General features: G+C 33.2%; 3 protein-coding genes across 3 annotated transcripts; 1 reads left to right on the forward strand and 2 right to left on the reverse strand.

The window, feature by feature from the left end:
- Positions 1–1,056: 1,056 nt before the first annotated feature.
- On the reverse strand, positions 1,057–9,175 carry TRIADDRAFT_54261 (uncharacterized protein; the record flags this gene model as incomplete). Its single annotated transcript, XM_002110847.1, has 26 exons — positions 1,057–1,203; positions 1,421–1,517; positions 1,630–1,823; positions 1,951–2,003; positions 2,072–2,224; positions 2,310–2,449; positions 2,539–2,636; positions 2,753–2,810; positions 2,901–3,012; positions 3,089–3,125; positions 3,248–3,412; positions 3,563–3,637; positions 3,734–3,805; positions 3,884–3,966; positions 4,325–4,434; positions 4,532–4,622; positions 4,688–4,731; positions 4,852–4,973; positions 5,081–5,136; positions 5,278–5,332; positions 5,448–5,502; positions 5,591–5,736; positions 6,008–6,109; positions 6,265–6,392; positions 6,878–6,926; positions 8,915–9,175. The coding sequence occupies 26 exons, from the start codon at positions 9,173–9,175 to the stop codon at positions 1,057–1,059; spliced, it is 2,703 nt and encodes a 900-aa protein (XP_002110883.1).
- A 2,456-nt stretch (positions 9,176–11,631) lies between these two features.
- TRIADDRAFT_22725 (uncharacterized protein) lies at positions 11,632–13,728 on the forward strand (the record flags this gene model as incomplete). Its single annotated transcript, XM_002110316.1, has 3 exons — positions 11,632–11,824; positions 12,360–13,118; positions 13,427–13,728. 3 exons carry the CDS (start codon positions 11,632–11,634, stop codon positions 13,726–13,728), a joined length of 1,254 nt encoding a protein of 417 aa, XP_002110352.1.
- A 4,021-nt stretch (positions 13,729–17,749) lies between these two features.
- On the reverse strand, positions 17,750–20,917 carry TRIADDRAFT_54263 (uncharacterized protein; the record flags this gene model as incomplete). The annotated part of the gene is made up of 6 exons (XM_002110848.1): positions 17,750–17,768; positions 18,402–18,580; positions 18,698–19,310; positions 19,471–19,677; positions 19,772–19,909; positions 20,136–20,917. 6 exons carry the CDS (start codon positions 20,915–20,917, stop codon positions 17,750–17,752), a joined length of 1,938 nt encoding a protein of 645 aa, XP_002110884.1.
- Between the last annotated feature and the right edge of the window lie 1,933 nt (positions 20,918–22,850).

Consider the following 22,850-nt stretch of genomic DNA (forward strand, 5'->3'; position numbering starts at 1 on the left):
ATTATTAATAGTATTCGTGTTGATATGCTTAATAGCACGACTTGGATCTTAATAAGGTAGATGATGAGCTTATACTGTAGCTTGCGTTAATACGCAATAGTACGGTTATGATTTGTACCTTGATTTATACGATAGTTTCACGAGTCTACAATACTGTTGCATGTCAGTAATATATGTAGACGGTACATTGTACAGCTACAAAAAGGTAACAACAGCTGTAATAACACTTAACCCATTTTATTGCCAAATTAGTAACAAAGTCAACATATTGGTTATTTCATTCATGAGATGATAACTATCGTACGCGTATACTATAATTTCATTCTATCGTAAAAATAATAACAAAACCAGTTAATAAAATCTAAGAGCGGACCAGTAATACATAATGTGACCTAGATATTCAGTTATTCAATCACTGCAAAAGTTACATGTTATTGGTTAATTTCGTATTGAACAATTCTCATGCGGTTAAAGCTATAGTAAATAGCAAAGGTAATATACTATCGTAAATAGCTTGGATAAATCTTCTGAAACCAACCGAGTAAATTGACGAATATTCGTAGAAAAGTTGCTAAAAATCATGATGGAAGTCACGCACAACATTCTATCATAGCTTATATATGATTAAAGCTAGACTAATCAAATAAAGCAACGTTGGCGCTATTTGCTTTACGCGAAAGTATCTAAATCTATTTACCAAAAACCAATCAGCACAAGCGTAGAAGTACAATATATATAATTCATTAAATTTTTTTCAACATTTAGTAACAGTAACACCACTAGAAACGTTATAATATGAAAGCATGGGATAAGTAATTATTATGATTATCGGATACGATATAAGGAGCGGCATAGTATAAGTTATTAAACCTCCAATTTTAAATCTTAAAACGCAAAGTTTTGTATAAACTTGTACACTCATACGTGTCATTTATCTGTATGCTAACAAAAAATTTAACAAATGCATAGAACTCGTTCGACTAAATCAGAAAAAATGCGAGTTACGGCATAAGCAAACACCCCTACATGTACTAGCTACGATTACATTATTTCATTTTAAGCATTGGAATTATTTCTAACAAGTTTATCGTCTTCAAGTGCTTGCTTGGCTAAATATTCTTCACGCTTAATAGTTAATCGTAACGACTTTGGTATATCCGGAATAGCGTAGCCAATGGCGAATTTGATAAAGAAAATCAAATGCTGTAATTTAAATAATTTAAAACGATTAATTAACGTTCACGATATATGAATTAAAATTTTCACGATTTCATAATGATATATTGATTTCAAGATCTCTACCATTGGCCATTTTTAAGGCCATATTAATAAGGACGTAAGGTATATATCCACATTGTCAATAGCGACAGCCATATGTAACATAGTCATAAATATTTGTTTATTCATAATAGGTGCTTACCTCGAACACGACAACAAATGCAAGTCTTACTGTCATAATGCGCCAATAGTTCAGATTGTAACTATATGGATATTCAGTCTGTCGATATCCAGAATACCTTTATTAATTACAATAATATAATAATAATGTTAGAATCGCAATTTTTCCTATTTTGATTCCGTGGAGTTGAAATTATGTTCGATGGTGTACAAACGAATTTTTTAACTAACCTACAAAACGTTGAGGTGTAGCTTAGCTGCCCAGACAAATTTGCTTTCGGAATCTCGCTGCTAGGGAAATCAGTGACGTTGAAGTAAGATAGTGAAAAGTTTACATAACCATCCAGAGTTCCAGACTGACTGACATTACCATATTCGTAAACCATTCTTGGGATAAAGTCAGAAGTGACTGCAATAACAAAGGCCTAAAAGGACGCAAAGTTGATTCTTGATTAACAGCACCAATCAAGTCTAGTCAACTTAGATTTATTTCTATAAATTAAATTGAAATACACTAATATGGTGTTATATACTATTTAAAAGAATGCATACATTTGTTATAACGGCCATTTTGCTAATAGAGTCCAATATACCATACCAAGCACCTACAATGAAAATATATTAGATTTTTTACTATAACATTGAATATTAATTATGGAAGAGCTACAAATACCAATATTGGGAGCTTGAGCTGCAAGGGGTCGCTGCAACTGAGTTATAAATTTATAGGCATCCAAACGGATCTCAATAACATTATTTAATAAGGCGAAGAAAGGTGCCAAAGGAAACGCAGCCACGAATAATGTTATAAAACCAAACTGGATAACTAATTTAAATAAATGACAGAATCTAGGTTAACCTATTACCGGATCGATGGCGTTATTAACCATAATTTATACTTGTCTACTTACCCATTTCAAGATATTCAAAGAATAGTCCCTGTTGGCCTAATTCCTGCAGGTCCTCGTCTTCCTCCATCAATGGAATATCTTTTTCACTACCATCATCTTCTTTGTCAATGTTGCGGCGTGCAATCCAATTTTTTATTTTACTTTTATACCCATCGAAATTTAGAGAAATTAAACGCATAATACTCATAGCTTGTAAAAGAATAAAGCAATGCCCTAAATAGATACATACGGTAAAATAAATTCCAAAATGTTATTCCAAGCTTGCTTGCCAACCATGATAATCGCGAGTTGAATACATAATTCAACCAAGCATCCGCCGCTAGAGCACTAAACATGTAAACATGTAGCATGCAAAAGTGATTATACTATATATTTTATCGTCTCGTACAGTATAGTATATTATTTCTTATTGAAATAAAGCTCAAAAACATAGATTTGCTTACTTGTTGTTGGCGTAAACCTAAAAGACTTCTATTATAATTATTCGGACTACCAGAAAATCTAGTGTTATAAAAAAATAATTAATTGATGATATGTAGCTCTCTAAATCTTCTAAACACTTTAAAAGGAATATAAAAATATCGTACTTACGTGCCCTTAAAGAAAGCGATATAGAAAAGCGATGAATAGTAGTTGACAAATTGGAATAAAAACATCTTAACGGTAAAGGCTCGATCATATTCTGATTGTGTTCTGTACCTTTCTATAGTACGATATAAAAATATTTAATAATACTCATATGACAACATAAAGACAACATGATAAGCTGGACTACTCACCCCAATCCGTTAACTTGTAGGCTAAAATTTTATATACCTAACATATAGAAAAATAGTCATGAGAAAACTAAAACGAGCTAGTTATAAAATATGTTTGCACATGCACTTGACATTTAGAACAATGAAGTATCAGATAAATTCAATCCAATTGGCACTTACAACTCCCAGTAACATGATCACAACAAGATTAATAGCAGCAGCTGTGATAGATGTAAAGATGGAAGCTGCTTGGCTAATCAGGGCAATATTTGTTCGTAAAAGCAAGTACGTAATACCCAATCGGTAGATGATAACAGCAAAAACGGCAGCAATTACTAAGCAAATCTAATTGAAATTAAAGTTCTTGTTACTAGGCCATAACATCAACGGTACGAACGGAATTAGTTATGATCTATTAATTATTCTAATTTCGTATGAATTATAACGAATGTAAAGAATGAATCGAAAAATATCAGTTGTATATAAAGTGCTTACCATAAAGACAATAGAAATATCGCCAAGGAAATATCGAGGAAGTCTCTTAGTTGGAGTAAAGTATGGTTCTTCGTGCTATTACAAAAGAATAGAGTAACCAAGATACGCTATTATATACCGTCTTAATATTTCTTCTAAGCTAAGGCTATAGTAGTTGTATCTAAAGCTTACTCCAGTAACCGGATTAACACGATATGAGCCTTCTTCGGCGCATTTTGCTTCATATTGAGCTCGTAATGGTTCCTGATAACACAAAGTAAAATGAACTAGTTACCCTTGCTAGCTCTTATTCTGAACACATAATACAACGAAAAAACGTACTTCTTCGGCTTCATAATCGAGAAGATCCCATTCAAAGGCAATTCTGGCTTGCCTTCTTTTCCAAAATTCCAAAAATAGTGTAGCTATAAAAAAATAACGTATAGCAATTTCAGTATCAACTATCCAGTAATCAATCTCGGCAAATAACGAAATAAAAGTAACTGCTGTATAGTCGCGATTAACTCATTTGTCCTAATTGGTAATTGTTGTTAACCAGTAAATTTCAGTACTAAGTACTTTTGAATCTTACATACCCCATAAAGACATGAATACAGCAAAGAAAACCGTGAAACCATTATCGAATAAGTGTTGGGCCTATATTCAATATATTCAATATACTTTACATAGGTAAAAGGGCATACAACGTAATATTTAATCTAAGTGCGTTTCTTTACGTAGTTCGCTGTCGTAGAAAGAAACAATTTTGTTATATTAAATTACATGCCTTAGCATAATTGCAAGTTGTTCTCAATTCCCAGTAAGGACATAGTTCATCACATAGTGGACACATGTAAAACTGCTTGCGAAGGTTATAACTGCAAATCTCGGAGCTGTTTAGTATACATATAGTTTTAATTTGAGGGCCAACATTACCTGATTTACATTTTGTGGTTAATCTATTTATTCTCATATGAGTTTGAAACTTACGAGACTTTGTCACTTCCCATAGTAAATAAACCATAAAGGAAACATAAAACTCCAAGGATTGAGGCAGGTATAAGCATTCCGGTGTAGAATCCTGATGAAGGAGATATATTATCGCTTAATATCATTTATAATTTTCAAAATCTACTCGCATCTAACCTAGCCATGCGAAATAAATTCCAATCTTTTCACCAAAGTATTTTCTGTTGTAACATTAGGAAGGCATTTACATGTTGAGTATTGATGTAAAGATTAGTATCCGCATATGTTAACTTACATAAAGATCAAATAATCCTAATATGGAATACCCTTTTATCGTTCACCTGACTAAATCGAGAGGTTGAAATTTATACCATCTTCCCGGTCGTGCCCATTCTTGTCGAAGAAGTTGTCGATCGTTTTCTGGTGCATGAGTGAGGAGAGATTCGCCAAATTCCGAAGGCCCCTATTATAAATAAAGTTAAACTTTCGGATTAAAATCTTTGATAGTTTCTAGGGGATAAAGATCGAGAGGTAGAAAAAAGCTTAAATTGTAGTGTAAAAATTTTTTACATCATGAAGAGGAAATGATTTCTCAAAAGCACCCTTGGATATCAAGCGATAAGCTCCTATTGTAATAATTATAATTATGAAGGTATAAAAAACTTCAAAGAAGGTACTACGCATATCAGTGATATTGAACTAATTGATTATAAATACTTAAAGAACGCTAGGCAAAGTCATCAATGCTTTAAAAATTATTTACTCACCAAATTTTGTCCTGTCATTTTCTTTATAATCAACGCGTTTGAGGATATAGTCAACCTGTCAGATTCAGTAAAATTACTCCATTACAATTATAACAATAAAGTGTAGGCATTATAATATAGTCTAGCCATAACTTTTGGTTATAGCTTAAACATAGCAGGTAAAGACTAACCACAGCGCTTCTCTGAGCTGAGGTGAAAAAGGTATCGCGATCTTCGATGAGAAACCTAACGCATTGTTACATAGTCATACGTTCTAGGAAGGTTACATAACTCATCTACCTATGTGATTTTTCTACCATTATTACTGACTTACTTGTTGATTGCAGAATTTTTAAACGCACAGGTATAGTGAGGATTATAGTCCTTTTCAAGGTAAGGACTATCCAATTCAAATGGACTAGGGCACGTTTGGCAAGTTGGTTCAGGCTCGATGAATTCATGGTCATTATTTAATGCACTCTGTTAATAGCATAGAATAGATAACTTTTCTAAAACAGATCAAAGGCTGTTAATGTAGATGATTGTTGAATTGAGACACACTATCTGTTGTATTCTTTACCCAGGAAAATCTGACACTTAGTTGTACAGTATATTATTATTACAAAATATGGCAAAAATGAAACTGCAAATACCCCTTGATAGAGTTTGGTATTCGAATAGAAAAATGAGCAACTTGATTGACTAAAGATTAAAAGTTGTTACAATTTACGCTAAGTTAAGGAGATGTAACCTCTTTGATAGGCATATTAAATCTCATGATTTCAGCGTACTCCAAGAGGGTTGTCCAAGGTGCATGAATTTTGATATAGTTCGTGACTTTATCAACTGAAGCCTGCCATTAGTAAAGATTTAAAAATACCTTATTACTCAATCGATTTCATTGAGCCCTTTTACATGATTTTCCAAAACATTTCTTTTGGTATAAATCATATTTGCAACATACTATCTAAAAACGAATATCTGTATTTATGACAATCATATGCTTACCTCAGAAGATTGTTCTTCTAACTGCACTTTAGCAAGATCGCGCAACGAGTCCAAAAATGCTTTGCGTCTCTCTGAGTTTTTATGCTCCTTTTCTGCATCGCTTGAGATTTTGTACGTTAAAACCCAATCTGTTGAAATACGGGATATTCAATTATAGTGCATTGTACTCAATAACATGAAGCTATATTATGATCGTTCTAGAAATCTTTTTCGATTTATCCAATTTTAATAGCGTGTTCTATCGAAACCTAATATAGCGATTTAATATGGCTAAAATTACAGTCATACGCAGACGAATTATTCTGGATGGTATGATAAATATTGTCACTTCAGATCTGCATCATAACGATAAGGAAGACTTTACCCACAATAACATTATGCGATAAGGCTTATACAATCTACAACTATCTGGGTATGTACTGTACTACTTCAATCGACGAAGCAGAACCTAATGCAAGCGTTCAATTCTAAGTAAACTGGTGTACAATTAGCATTTTTTTAGACAAGTTCTATCAGCAATACTGTGTAGATAGTGGATTTATTTAGTACTATTTCGTATTCTATGAAATTGTTAATTTCTAATAGCCATTCAATGGATGGATCATTTACTAACCTATTCTTCTTTCGCCGTCGTTAAAATAGACAGAATTGCTTTTCTTTTCCTATGCAATTCAAGAATGAGCATTAAAAGAAAGAAGAAGAATGAATAATCATGCGGTTGTGATGATTTTGTGGTGTATTTATTATACTATACTCGTACTTTATTATTGTTTGAACCGAATAAGTGCAGATGTGTTGTTTAGGAATGATAAACTGAAATGTGCTATTTACTGATTACGAATAAATGTTGTCCTAACTTTGATCAATTTACAAGTTCTACAGTCGATGTAAAGGAAATAACAACATGTTATCCAAATAATGCCAATAGTAAGGCAAATAATACAAAGCACTATTATTCGGTAATTATATGCGCGTATGACTGGTATGGAGCCATACTAAATGATAATTAATTATCATGATAGTAGAAAAGATTCTATGTAAATTACAGTCCAACAGACACCGGCTAGGGCTTCATACCAGGATTAAAAAGCTGTTAAGGATTAGCAGGAAAACGTTAAATTAAAACATAACAGTCTCGTCTAGTCGTTTCATCCATTTCTACCGTATTTTAACCTGTACTAAGGTTGTTTCTCACAGGAGAGAAATCGATACAACTATCCTATGTTGAATGATAACGAGAACAGAAAAACCATAACTGGTGACGTTACAGTGGAAACCCTCGAGAGTCTCTCGAAGGTCTGTAGTGTGTTGTACCCTACTGTCAATAAATTTTGCATTTGCCGTTCGAATTTTCTAGTTATCGCTTCGTCGTAAGTGCAATTTCCACAGAATTACTGAGCCTTCAACGAATCGTTTTCCTTTTATTTCATTGAACATCACTAAAAAAAGTTCTCAAACATACGTACGACTAGTCACTAAGATATCAAAAGTATAGTAGCTGCCATCGACTACTTCAATCGCTTGTTGTCAACGGTATCCACCTGCACATTATCTAGTCTACGGGTATTCGAGATACAATATTTAGACTGGTACCAACAAGCCAGATAACATTGGTATCTAAGCGTTCGATGGCGATACTGTAGGGCGTCAAAAATCTTCCAATTCATTACTTGAAAATGTAATATTTCCTGATTTATAGGACCTTTAAGTATTGGTTTTACTTTTCTATTTTTTTCCTTGGTTAGCCAATGTTGTATAACATGGGCTTCAATTCACTACAACATGACAGGAAAAAGATGACATGCTCTACTCAACAGTGACACCAGAAACGTTTGTAGAGAGATCGTTTATGCTTTGAACTGAATGTCAAACGATTTGACTTAATAATAATAAATATTATAATAATAATTATTATTATAATGAAGTCGTTGTTCAATAGTCGGGCGTGCCCGAATCACGATCACCACTGTCGATGACCGCGAGTAGCGTTGGTTCGCCTATACTGAAGTCTTTGCGGCCAAAGTCAATTTGTTACTCTAGTCTTTCCGTGTAACGGCTACTGGGAGTGGTTAGTCTGTGCGTCGATAATTTATTGATCAGTCTAACCTTGGTGTGTCACTTTAACGCCATTTTAACTTGGAAAAGAAATGGTAGATATAATAATTATTAATGCCTACTACGTCAATTTTAATAAGGAAAAGTTGCCATTACTGTAACGCTCTTCATGTTTATAATCTTTCTTCACGGGTAGGCATTAGATCGAGCTAGGAGAGTTACTTATTAGTTCAAAGATGAGCGTAAAGTAGTAACATTGTTTATGACAATATTCGCCTTCATCGCAACCGTTTCAAGAGCTGTGCAAAGTACAGTAGATGCTGTATGTAGGGCGTTTTACCTCATCACTGTCGGTAACATCTTATCAAGTTATCGATTCTAAGTGTGCAATAGTAATTTTTCGCTACACCGACCAAAAGTATTCAAATTGTACGATACTGTAGTGTATAATGTCGTAGAAGCAAACTGGATTACCTATACAGTATATATAAATTACATAGCATACTTGTCGATAGCATATCGATGCGACATGGGTGTTCGTCAATGACCAAGCGCAATTTTTAGAAAACAAATAAAAGAATCATTTTGTTTTTACCTTTGTATGAACTCCACTTGCACTAGCAATATCTCGATCCCTTCGCTTTCCTTCACCACCAGGACTTTGAGATCTTCCCGATTCTTTATGAAGTGATTCCATGCTAACTGCTTCTACAGGCCTTGGATGCTCGCTCGATTTGAATCCAATCGGCGGATTCTTATCAGCAGAATGTGGTGATCTAACATCACTAAATCCCAAGGGACGAGAACTTCCAGAGTTTTTAAAGCCGATTTGGGGTGGCTCTTGTTGGTAGGACATCTTTGATAGCAAAGGCTGTCTGATCGTCTATTATGCGCGATACGATTGTAGAAAGAGATTCACTGTTCACAGTTTTCAAAGTTATAGCTAATAGCCTTCTGTTCATTGACAGTTAATACAGGTTAGATGAGAAACAAGTATAAGTGACAACTGTAGCGCTGTTGCCTGGAGAGGGTACTGTAAGTAGGTACAGATGTGACTCGATGTGACTGACAACTGGGTTTACAGAGCCTATACTGCTGACTGGAGAATAATGCTCTACAGTACTACAGCGCTAGTTAGGTAACAAGTAAAAGACTGGAAGTAGTAGTTACACATACTGTACACTGTACAGTAAGCATGCACAAATAAAGCGAGTGACTTATTGTATGTATCAGCGACTAATTGCCCATGCGCATTTAAACGCAACTTGTGGAAGATCCACAGTATGGCAGGCATCGTACAGTACAGTACTTACGGTAGATTACAGTAAAATGACGGATTCGTGTCAATGAACTCGTCTATACTATCGTTTGATATGCAATTTGTTCAAGTTCTGTACGTTTTTTTTATTTTGTTGTAGTTCAAATCAGGAAGGATTTTCTCGGACACTTTGTAGAATGACTGGATAAATAGTCAGTTTCATCATTCTTGTACTGAACCTTGAACTACTACTCTACTAGAAGAAGACCTGGACTGATCGCTCCCTCGAACAAATCAGGCTGTAAATGTTCCAAAATGACTACTTATTATGGATCTTCCCTGTTAGCTTTCTAAATTACCGGTACTAATTGAAATGATATCTATGATCTTATATAACTGTTTTCAAGCAGAACTTTGTAACAAATAAAAAGATCAAAAGATTCAAAGCAATATTACTTCTTTGAGAAAATATCCGCTCAGTTCAAAATCGACCGACTTGTTACTAAAGTAGTGCAAAAACAAAGTGTTTGCCACACTACTTTGACGTGATGAGTCCGAAAATGTCTGTCCGTCCAAGTGTGATAGTAGTCCATGACTGAACCAGGGACTACGCTACTTTAGTCGCTCAGTACTACAGTACTGTACACTGTACTGTACAGTACTGGATACTAAAAGGAAAGAAAGAGGGACGTACAGTACAGTACAGTACAGTAAAGCGGCCCTCAATGCAAAATAAACGTGGAGGCCTATCATTTTCCGGTCATTACTGTACTACAGCATACGGTACCTATGAAACCGTATATCATACTGTACACTGAGTGTATACTGTAGGATGTCCAGTACTGTACAGTACAGTAGTAAGTAGTCTTAGAAGTAGCCGTACTGTACAGTACAGTACAGTACAGTACAGTACGTACAGTACAGTGTACCAGAGAACGGTACCGTCTGTACTGTACATTGTACTACTGCTAGATCAGAAGCATGTAGATCACATGACATATGCGCATGGATCACATGACACATGCGCATTTTTCTTGGTGCTACAGTATTGTACTGTACAGTACTGTACAAAAAAACAACCTACCGTACAGTACTGTACAGTACAGTACTTTGCAATATTAACCAACAAGTGACAGGTACCAAGTTAATAAGCCTGTGCAAGTTTCTTTGCGGATGCCTTCAAGGTAAGCTAAAATGTTGCTACTGTCTCCAATTTTCATGCATACTTTCAGTCAATTTCTAGTTCTCTTCGTTCATTACAAGCAACGTTGCCAAATCCCATTCATTTTTATACAATCTGTTTCATAAGACAAAAATATCTTACTTGTATAGCGTCGATAGATTTTAATGAACTCACTAGCTCGATATAAACTTCGCCGCTATCTGCAGGATATTGACTATTGTTGAGCACTGAATTCCATCATGACGTAATTTAGCCAATCAAGAGAATGATTTAATTTTATTCACTCTATTTTGCATGCTTAGGATTCGTTAATTTAACCCTAGTAGTTTGTATATACTGTTAATTATAGAATATTGATCCTTTCTATTTGATAGACAGGAGTTTATGAAGAATTGATTTTTGGTGTTATTTTTTGTATATACAGTACATTCAACACATACTCTACCACTACAGCATACAGTCGAGTACATGCTCCAATTGCTTTATCCTACTACATTGCTGGTTGAAAAGCCAGCCTAAAAATAAAATTATATTATACTAAGATAGATATTGACAGTAAAAAGATTAGCAGGTGTACAGTATTACAATCTGTCAATTCGTAATCTCCTAATTGAATGGTGATACCGTTAAGGTGTTATTAATTAGCTACGCATGCAGATATTTTACAATTAATTATCCTTGCATTGTATTACAATATATATAATTAATTTGAAACATATATCTGTTGATAATTAATTACTGCAGTGCTATCATTTTGTTTGTTACTTAGCTAGTGACTTGAATATCGTTAGTGATCTAAATGACCGATTCGTCACCACATTCAAAGTTGGATTCACCAGAAGTATCTGCAATAGAAGAAATGTCTCAAGAAATGAACGTCATAGTACCGCCTACTGAAATAGCTAAAGGAATCGGTGTCGCCACAACCGCATTTTTTATTGTAGCAGAAATGGCTGGAAGTGGTGTGCTAGCTTTACCCAAGGCTGTTGTGGAAAGTGGCTATACTGGTATCGGATTAATTGTTGTAGCTTCTATCATGTCTGCTTACACCGGCAAGATTTTAGGTAAATGACATAATAATATTTTAGGTTAAAATCAACCACAAACTTCGCTAATTCAATGGTAGAGAAATATACGCGTACAATGGCTAGAATGTAGCAGAAGCACCACAGTGATAGTAGCACTATTAACATCATCCATTTCCTGCATTAGCTAGCAAATTTTCATCAGTTGCTGGTGTTATGTATTTTGTGATAGACACACACTGTGAGTAAAAAATTTACTCTTTCTTATAAAAATGATGTTTATAATTTCACGTACAGTATGCACTTAGTATGCAGAACTTTATTTTACGCTATCGTATATACGCATACTTCATAATTGCTAACTATCTATTGTAACCTGGTTTGCTCCTACGGAGTGTGACTAGTTACAGCACTGTAAGTTGGAAAGTCTGCCGTTCGTTAAAATATTAAGCTACTGTATCACTAGTGCTACCGTTGCAAAATAAATGTCGCTATATTTAACAGCATACTTGACGATGTTAGAGTATGCAATATAATCATTTATTGTCATTGATGTTTGTATGTTATTTGGTAGGTGATTGCTGGAATATTTTATTAGATAAACTACCTCAATATCGAGAACATAATCGTTATCCTTATCCGTCGATTGGATACGAAGCAATTGGACCTGCTGGCAGATATCTAGTATCAATATGTGTTAATTTAACACTTTTTGGAGTTGGTGTTGTTTTCTTAATCTTAGCGTCAAATAATCTGATATCTCTAATTGATACGCACAATATCAGTTACGCTGGCTGGCTAGCTATTTGCGCAGCATTTGTGACACCTTTAATGTGGTTTGGAACCCCAAAGGATTTTTGGTTTATTGGAATATTATCCGCAGCATGTACTATCACTGCTGTTATTCTTATCTTTATCAATTTAATGCTAATCGCACCTGCACCACAAGACTTGGCTAGTGTCCCTCAAGCGCCAGTTACGTTTACATCCTTTTTCTTCGCCTTTGGTGCTATTTTATTCGCCTACGGAGGTCATGCGGCTTTTCCAACTGTTCAACATGACATGAGAGAACCATCTAAATTTAAACAATCAATTCTCATTTCCTATACCACGGTCAATTGTCTATACCTCCCTATTGCTATAGCTGGATTTTTAATTTTTGGGAGAAATGCTGAAACTGCCGATATCTTGCTAACCTTGAAGAAATCTGGTCGGGGAGGTGCTATACTTGCTATCGCTGAGGTTTTAATTACTTTACACGCTCTTTTTGGCTTTATTATTGTCCAAAATCCATTAGCTCAAGAAATCGAAAATATTTTTAAAGTACCCAATAGTAAGTATAATTGAATGTGAATTATTTATGCTTAATTACTATATCAATCTTTTTTGGTTTAAGCGTTATTGTTCACTTTAGTAGCTATTAAAAAAAATGTTATCGTGATTGATTTTGACGTACTCGATTAGATACTGTAACCCTAAATCTTATAAGCCATGTGATTTTATGTACCGTATATGTAGTAAACCCGCAATTGTATTCTATGAAATGAAATGGCATTAGCTATCAGATGTGTTGCATGCAATTGCAGAACAATTAATCATTCATTCAACATAAACTTTATCGCGTATAAATTTTATTCATAGAATTTTGCTGGCAGCGTGTTGTACTTCGTACTATTCAAGTTGGTGCTGTGCTTGGTCTAGCTGAAGCTGTGCCTAAATTTGGAGCAGTACTATCATTAATTGGTGGCTCAACTGTTACCGCTTTAACCTTCATCTTTCCATCTTTGTTTTACCTTATCTTAAAGAAAAAATTAGCTCGTAAGCCGATTTCCTTAGTTGAATATACCATCAATATAGAATTGATTGCAATAGGATTTTTGGGGGGTATTGCATCCACCTATTCCGCCATTATTGGAATTGGAAAAGCTTTTGCACCAAAATAGATTATAATTTAATATTTTTCCTTTAACAATTTTTACTGAATTGTGGTCTTGAGATTTCAAAAAATTCGCTCACACTCAATTTATACAGCTCTGTTAAAATTATCTCTTATCTACTTAGTTTGATAGCATGGAACAATCAAGCTTCGACGTTTCTTCTTAGTAAAACTTACATGAATGCGTGATTTTTTATCGTATTTATGATTTCAGTCAACTATTGTGATATACAATTGTACATGTAGATTATTGGTACGAATTGATAGGTTATATTCATTTATTATAATAGCTTCACAAAGACAGTAATGGATGCTAATTGACACATTTTTAAGTATCGAAAGGACTTCGTCGCTCGTCAGCACCTTATTATTTACGCTGTTGATTTCTTATTGCTTTTATAAGTATTTTTTAATCATGGCTGCTAATGAAACGATGTAGTGAACTTTGCGTGAACGTAGGATATCTTGAAAAGATAATTAATTTTTATAAAAAGTCATTTAATTAGATAATAATACAGTATTATTTCGAGTATAAAATTTAACCAGATTTTTATCGAATCCTTTGATCACTATAGGATAAACGAGAGTCGAAGCTTGATATTTCTAGAATGTACCTTGATTAGCTTATTAGATCCCCATAATGTCAGATAGACATATTCGTGTCCTTTTTCTGCTAGAGTTCTCTTATACTGCACTTCATTTGCACTTTATCAAAATTTGAACTGGCGAATGAGTATATATTTTTTTATCTTGATTTTAAGAAGTTCATTTGCTGATAGGGCATATTATTCATTTTAAATGTTATAGTAAGACGATATTTTTCTTCAACGACTATTTCAGCTGAATAACTATGCTAAAGTTGGTAAGAAGTAAATAGTGACTTCATAGACCAATTTATTATTGCTAAATAAGATTAAAAGATATTTAAACTATCGATTTATTGATATATATATATTAGTCTTTGGTCTTAGTAGTACTTCGACGATATGACCCTGCTGTATTGTTCATTTATGGAGTGAATTTTTTTATATTAAATTTAATACCATTTACGAAACTGGTACAGTCCAATCGTGGTGCATATCTTAGCGAAGCCGTCATCATTTCCATCATTACACCAAGGACGTGATAATTGATGAACGAATGAAAATATGTATGACCTGTTGTTACCAGACTGTTGTTAATCAATTATATCTATTTATTATCAATTGAAAGGTCACTTGAATTTAGAAGGGAGTAAACAAATGATAAAATGCGAGATATTAGCATTATGTAATTCTTTCTATAAGATTGGATTATATAAGCTAGAGAAGTATCAAGGATTAATTTAGAAAGCTTTTACCAACTGTAATGGCTTTATTGTAATTATTAGAAGCGTAACCTTGAACTATCAGACCACAAGTGATGATGTCATTTTATTGAATCTTATCGCATTATAAATCCGAAGTAAAAACCTCTATAGATGACATTAATGTTTATTCGGATAGCGAGAAGGTTGCTGACAAATTAGGTTCTATTAATATCGCGTAAGGTCGTAATCGGATATAAAGCATCTGTTGCTCTATTGAGAGAGTCCTCCAAAAGTTAATCAGACTCATTCATAATTTGTGATGTTACCATGTTACCAATTTTAAATTGAAGTAGTAAGTGGGGTGATCTGTCTATAAAATTAATTGGAACTAACTATTACTCTTCTTGGATGCTTATTAGTGGATTTAAATCTTTCGACTTCTTGTGAATTAAGAATGTAATAAAGTAAAACATCTATAAGGTATAGAATGAATTTAAAAAATCGTGATAAAGTTCAATTCTGAAAGCAAGGTAGCTAGCAAATGCAATAAACAACTAACGTAAAATAAGATCCTTCAAATTTTAAATTCGAAACAGAAAGTGAATGAACTGATTTCTCATTCAAGGGTCTACTAATATAACGCAATTGCTGTCGCCTTAGTTAAATTGAAATTATGGTTTCATTTCTTACCAGTTACATATTCCTTAGTAATATCGATCTTTGTTGTCAATTATTTTATCCAGGTCACTAGTGAGTTGCTCAAATAGAAATATCAGTTGAGACTGCTAAAAATATAACACGTATCACTTAATTAAATGCCCATTTTAAGTCTAACATTCAACCCATACTTAAAATTTTTCGTTCTGATCGATACACAAATGACTTCATCAGTATAACGGTGATTGATCTCTCTCGTATTTAAGTCTTATTAAATATCGATGGTTTAGCTACAAGCAGTAATCCCATCTCAGGGTTACATTTGGTAAATTATGCTTGAAAAGATTATGTTCGTAATTTTGTGATCATTAGTTTATTACCGATTTTATGCGTATAACTGCAACAGCTTCTTTAGAAAATTAATAAATTACATCTATAATGGATTAAGTTCTCTCTATGTCTGGTTTTTGCACTAATTTAGACTGTATAGTAATAGAAAATCTCATACGGCAGTACAACAGTGGAAGTATTGAGAATAGGTCAATGTAGAATCATTTTAATTACTAGTATGGTTATTTCACTGTCTAGTCTAGAAGAATATTTTTAAAATGTCAATGTGCGCGTTTTTTTCATCCATCAACTCACAATTATCCTAAACATTTTTATTAAATGCCGATTTGTATTGGCGACAACATAATGTCTGTTCTGCATAGACGAAATGGATAATAGCTAACCATTGGATATTTATCGTAATAACATGTGATCAACTCAGTAAGGGGTAATTATAATAGCAGTTGCTTTAATTACATAAAATTATTTCTATAGTATTACTATAATTTCTTTAAATTAATTCTAATTATCTCTACATAGCTATATGAAATATCTGAATCAGTATATAGTAATTTTTGTTCCTGTCAGGAATAAAATGATTATTATTAATAATTCTTCCTTCATATTCATCGTGTCATATATATTCGAGAAATGATTCTTGTGGATCTTTCATGATCCTATGTTGATATTTATTAAATAAATTGGTAAAATTGAAAGTAAGCAATCGTTTACAAGTTTCATTTTAGGCATAGGATAATGATACTAATAGAAGAATACACAATGAATCAATAAAACTTTTGTTCCACTGTGCGATTACTTTGACACTAGATATCAAGCTGTTTCCCCGTTGATGATTGTAGTGCTACATTAGCAGAATAAATTTCTAATGTACGTTTGCATGCTAATAAATTAATTAAGATTTCCCTTGTTTGTAAACATACTTCTATTTTCATACTTATTAAGGTGTAATGAATCTATCAAATAAAGAATTATGGAATAGTTACCCCAACCTCTTACTTTGTTTGTAAATTTCAAATAGTCATAATCCCCTCTGATGTAGGTGTGTAACTATTTAAGTTCTTAAAGTAATAGGTAATGATGTTTAAACGTTGTGATTAGTTGGGTTATCTATTACTATATGTATGAAAGTATGTTTTTAGTTTTAGATATCTCCTTTGACGGTAGTCTATTTATTTAATTAATATAGTAAAACATTTGCTTCAGAATCTGTATTTTCTCTGATACACTCAAATATTATGCCATACCTTAATTTCAAACTCAATGCTACAAATCATCATTCGTGGATTGATCCAATAAAATTCGATAGTATTTTATCCTTGTAGCTATAAGCGTAGATCATCGTTACTCATGAATATCGTTATATTTAACTTTTGAGTAAAAAGATCCTTATTTAATACGCATTCGATGCTATTGACTCATCCTTCCATGATACTATTATCCAAAGATAGAGTTGAAAAGTAAAGTTGCATATCGGTTCGATGATGCTTTTTATTTGAGTAGGGTTATGTAAATCCTCTTTATTGAGTATGATAATGGCATCTTCTGTATGACATTTATAAATAGACGTATAATGGTAAAATAGGCAAATCTACTGCAATATAATTATAGATGAACCATGCAACATGCAGTATACTACATACGAAAACTTGGAAATCCATTTTAATCATATCAACACACCATGGTTTGTTTATTTGAGAATATATACAGAAAAACGATAAAACTCTGGTTTAAACTATCCTTGAATGCGCTTACTATAAAAATAATATAAAAATTAATTGCAATTAAATAACATTTAAATTTTGATACGAATAATAATTAGATAGTAAAAGGTGAGGATGGAAAAATTAGTAAATGATCGCTTTGTAGATTATTTTAGTTACACATTAAATCTAATTACATAGCCCTGCTACAAGAAGAGAAAAGCCGTCATTCAAAATTTTGAAATCATATAATATCATTTATGTATCCAGAGAAAACGATATTAAATACCACTAATATCAGTTTATTAATTACTGACAGTAATGCTGATACCTTACTAAAAAAATGTTGATTTTCATGGCTTTGCTTCAAACAAAAAAAACCGATATGCATGTAAGAGGCGTGGCATCACATCTAACTCAGAATACGCTGTCTTTCTAAGACTAGAATTGAATTTTGTACGTATGTATGTGTAGACTAGACGATATTACGTTGTAATAGATGTTATGCTACTACATTGCACACATATACAACACCATATTTAAAATGAAATAGCACAATCATACGATCTACTTGGATGTAATATATTTACTAATACAAGAATAATTTTAAGAAATACTTCACATTCTTAAGAGTATACCAACATTCAGCTTTTGCAGTCTAAGTATTGGTGAGTTTGTGGATACCAGTTCTCAGCTCCACATCTAATGGCTTGATCCATGTTAGATAACCTGATAAATGACATAGCATTATAATTATAATTATTGATATCAGTTTCTCCAGGTACTGAAGAGTAAGTAGTATCTGGATTATTGGGCAAGAAAGATTCGTCGCTTCCAAAGTTGGGCAGCAAACTGAGGTTACCCTAGAATGATGGAAAATAATCAATACCATAAGTAATTTATTTACAATAGGTTCAGATAGCTATATCCTATCAATTACATCGCGGCATAAAATTTAATTATCTTTACACTGCAGTTACCTCGTGGTGGTTGACTTTTAAGAAATTTTCACTTGAGCCTGTATCATCTTGTAAGTTATCAATGGATGTTTTAAATGACTCGTGGCATTGATACAAAATCATATCATCAAAGACTGCACTGTTGTTAGGAATTTCCTGTAATGGCTGTTGCCCTAGATTGATGCTGTCATATGGTCGATGTACTGGCCATTGTACGTGATTAAGAGTGTTGTCTAAGTCATTAGAAATGATAGCTCCATCAACTACCAGTTGCTGTCTTTCCAAGCTGATACTATGGCTATCGTATGATTCTGGTATGATCATCATTCGATCGAGAGGATGACTATCCGCAAAATAAGAGGCGACATGGACCTTATTTGCATTATAAGTAGTTTCTTGAAACTGTTGTTGATTATTAATCCGATTTACGTAATTTTCACTAACATGCTGAGATTGCTGCTTTGTTGAGTTGATACTGTTCCATTTCCGTTTAACTTTGCTATTTCCTTGACTAAGAGCAGCATTATCTTGATTAGGAGAATGATGTGGCGCGCCAAAATGGGAATCCTCAACGTCACCAGTATTTTTTGGATGATTTTTGTGCGCACCAGGTAAAGGTAGCTGGACATAGTATCTGTAAATATTATTGTATAAGGTTAGAAGACACAAAACAAAACAATAGTTATATTAAATCAGCAATATCTACTTCAGAGATTTCTATAAGGGTTATAAAATTTCGTAAAGCTACCGAAAAGTAACAGAGATAGTAATATTGTCTTTGGATGCTATACAACCTTGTATCGACAGCAATTTCATCACGATTAGCTTTTCTTAGTCTAGATAAAGCGTTTTTTCTTGCTCGGCGAAGATTTTTCCCCTGCTGCTTCAAATCGACTCTAAACCCAGGAAATCGTTTCACGTTCTTGACTATAACTGTAGCTGGACAATAATCCAGTTCATCTTGAGATGATCTGTCGTCATCGGAACTGCATTTTCTTGATCTTAAATGATAAATAGAATATAATTGAAATAAATGTAAAGAATATAGACTATCGAAAATGCAAACATTTCCTTTAGGGTAGTGTGTTGCCTTACTTTTTCGAACAAACTGTGCTTTGCCTTTGAGTAGATGACCGACGTTGACCATACTGGCATTCCCTGACAGTAGCTCTGTTATCGATGTTGATAAAGGGTACTCCATCATCTGGTACATACGAAGATTTCCACATTAACCTACGAAATGATAGATTTATTAGTAAGGTACCTTCTAAGAGCAACCTTGGATACTTAAAATTTGTTACTGTAATAAAAAGGTTGTTAGTAATTGAATCTAAAAGAAATTTTACGTTGATGTCTTATTTAAATGTAAACAAAGGGACATAATTTCATTAAATAACTTGATAAACAGCTAATATCTGAGAAAATAACTGTTATTACAATATAGTAAACTTTGTTATACCTTGTGGAGCTCTTAGGATGTGAAGATGACTGCCTTGTTCCCCATGAAAGTTTGGTTGATTCCTCAAATCGAGCCAGAACAAATTTTAGTTCCTCGATTGTTTTGACGTAACCTCGGCAATAGCTGCTTTTAAACTCTGTTTCATGCAGATAGTAGGCCCATGATACATCATCTAAGTTGGTACTTTGCGGGATACAAAATGTAGGATTTAATTCGACCTTTACATCCAAAACGTCACTACATTCACTAGATTCGTTTGACAATAATATAGGGCTATCGTAATCAGATGAATTGCCTTGATTATTTAAAGAGCAAGACGCACTCTCTTGCAGATTACTCAATGGAGGTAAATGTTGCGACATACTTAAGTTAGTGCTATTATTGACGCTTTCTGATTTAGATTCGAATACGTTTACACTCCAAGATAAGTTACAACCCGATGGATAGGAATTAGCTAGGGATGTGGATTTCATAAATTCAGCTGATGAACTACAGTCCAATTTACACCATTCATCATTTGCAGCACTATTTGTGATCTCAATTGTGTTTTTTACTTGCCGGTTGATTTCTTTACTATTTGCATCGCAGTAAGCGGGAGTACTTATACCTTGGCATGCACGTCGGCTGCCTACATTACGATTTTCGTCATAATTTCGGTATACGTCGTCGTTTCGATTCACTGAAGGATTTAAGTGATTCTTTAAATATGGGCGTAGTGCAAAATTTGGAAATTTAGGTACAATTTTAAGCGAATTGACTTCATAACGCTGTTCGAGTGCCATATATACTGGGCTTTTTGAGGAATCCATCAACCCAATATTACAATTGTTCGAGCTAGACATTATATTACGGATGGAAGCCAATTATTATTGTCAGCTGATAAAAATTCGTGTTCGGACTTGCCAAAAGGAGCAATTACGTGGGTAGACCTCTTAGTTAAAGCTATTAAAAATATACAAAATTATGGGAGTTATGATTACGAATGTAACATTTAGATGTAGTTATATTCAACAAAATAATATGTATGCGAGTTTGCTTATTAATGAAACAGTGTGGATAATCGGGAATGTCAAATATTTGATTAGTATAAACTGCGAAGAATGAGAAAGAAAAAGTCCACCAATATGCAGGGCTGAAAATTAATTCGTTGATAAATAAGCCTTTAACTGTTAATCTTATTCTTTTATCGCAGCAGGTACATTCACAGTATGATACAAAACACTAATGAAATGATAATTACCAAATATAAGGTAGTATAAAGATCGCTTGATGTTGCATTTTTAAAATCTAGGTTAGTATATTTTATTCAGTTAAAAGACACATTCTTGTAGTATACCGACCAAGTTTCGTTTGATCAGCAGCTCCATGGTGCATTACATTGACGAAAAAAAGTTACGTGACTGAAAAATTCTAAGGCTTACAAGCATAAAGCTTTATATCAACTCAAACGCGACTTGCAAGAATTACTTCCGCGGCTAGTCCACAAATTTATGATTATAATCTATTATCATATCATATGCCTGAACGATATTTAAATGCGTAGGAATTATTCATAAGAGGTTTCGAAATTGCCTCGAATATTAATTATTATTTTGAAGGATAACGGCTTTAAAAACTAGAAAGTAGTACAAGATGATGTTATGCAGTAGAAGATCTTAGATAATTTAGCAACGACGCAGATGGAAAAATAGTTAGATGTTTCATATAACAGCTCAAAATATATAGCTTCGTAACCCTACTCATATCGTCTAAAATAGCGTATTGTCGAGTAAATCTAGTGTTAAATACTTCTAAAGAAAATTTTCAAGAACATCCATTTACCTAGAAGTTTATAACAACCAACTAATAGAGTTCAGTAAATAAAGCCGAGAGTACTAATAAGTAAATTCAAAAAATTGAATTAAACTGGGTATCAACACAATCAAGAAGAACGAAATAACTTTTTAAATGTACTTTATATATATTAAATTATTAACTTGTATGAACAGTTACCAGTTTTGCAACTGCGAATTTTATCAATAATTTTGGTGAAAGAATTAGTATATACTCATAAAGCTACCCTTTTTATGAATTACTTGCGTCTAAACTTAGTAAACACAGCTAAGATGAGCTTGTAGTTCATACCGTACTATAACGTAAGAATCTAATCAACTTCATGGACAAGGACTATACGTGTATGATAGATTATTTTTAAAATTTTTATTCTTAAAAAAAAAAATACTATAAAGTGTACATTTTAACGAGTATTATATTTTGAATACTAATTTCATAATAGCGAGGTATTGCAGTTCCATTAATTACTTATTTTAACAGCAAAATATATTTCAAGAAGTTATACTTACCACAGAAAGTGAAAAAGCGAATAGCAAGATATTACTTAATGAACAAATGCAGCATGTAATGCCAAGAAACCTCAATTTGAGGCTTTTTCGGCTTACCTTTATATTCGTTAAAGGTGCGCAGCTACGATAAGATCCACTAACAATTTTCAGAGTTAAAGACCACTTTCTAAATATTATCATAAGAATATCCTACGCCCTGGGGGTAAATTGTTATGCAACTAAATCAATTAAACAATAATGCTCGAAGAATAGTAGACATAGATTAGTGATATAATTTGTTATGGCATGATTTGGAATGAAATTATCCAAGACATAGCAAGAATTTTGAATGTCTAAAGTACTCATAGTTGTAATAGAGTTAAGGAATTCAACA

Source organism: Trichoplax adhaerens, genomic scaffold (genome assembly GCF_000150275.1).
Source record: "Trichoplax adhaerens TRIADscaffold_3 genomic scaffold, whole genome shotgun sequence".
Taxonomy (NCBI): Eukaryota; Metazoa; Placozoa; class Uniplacotomia; order Trichoplacea; family Trichoplacidae; genus Trichoplax; species Trichoplax adhaerens.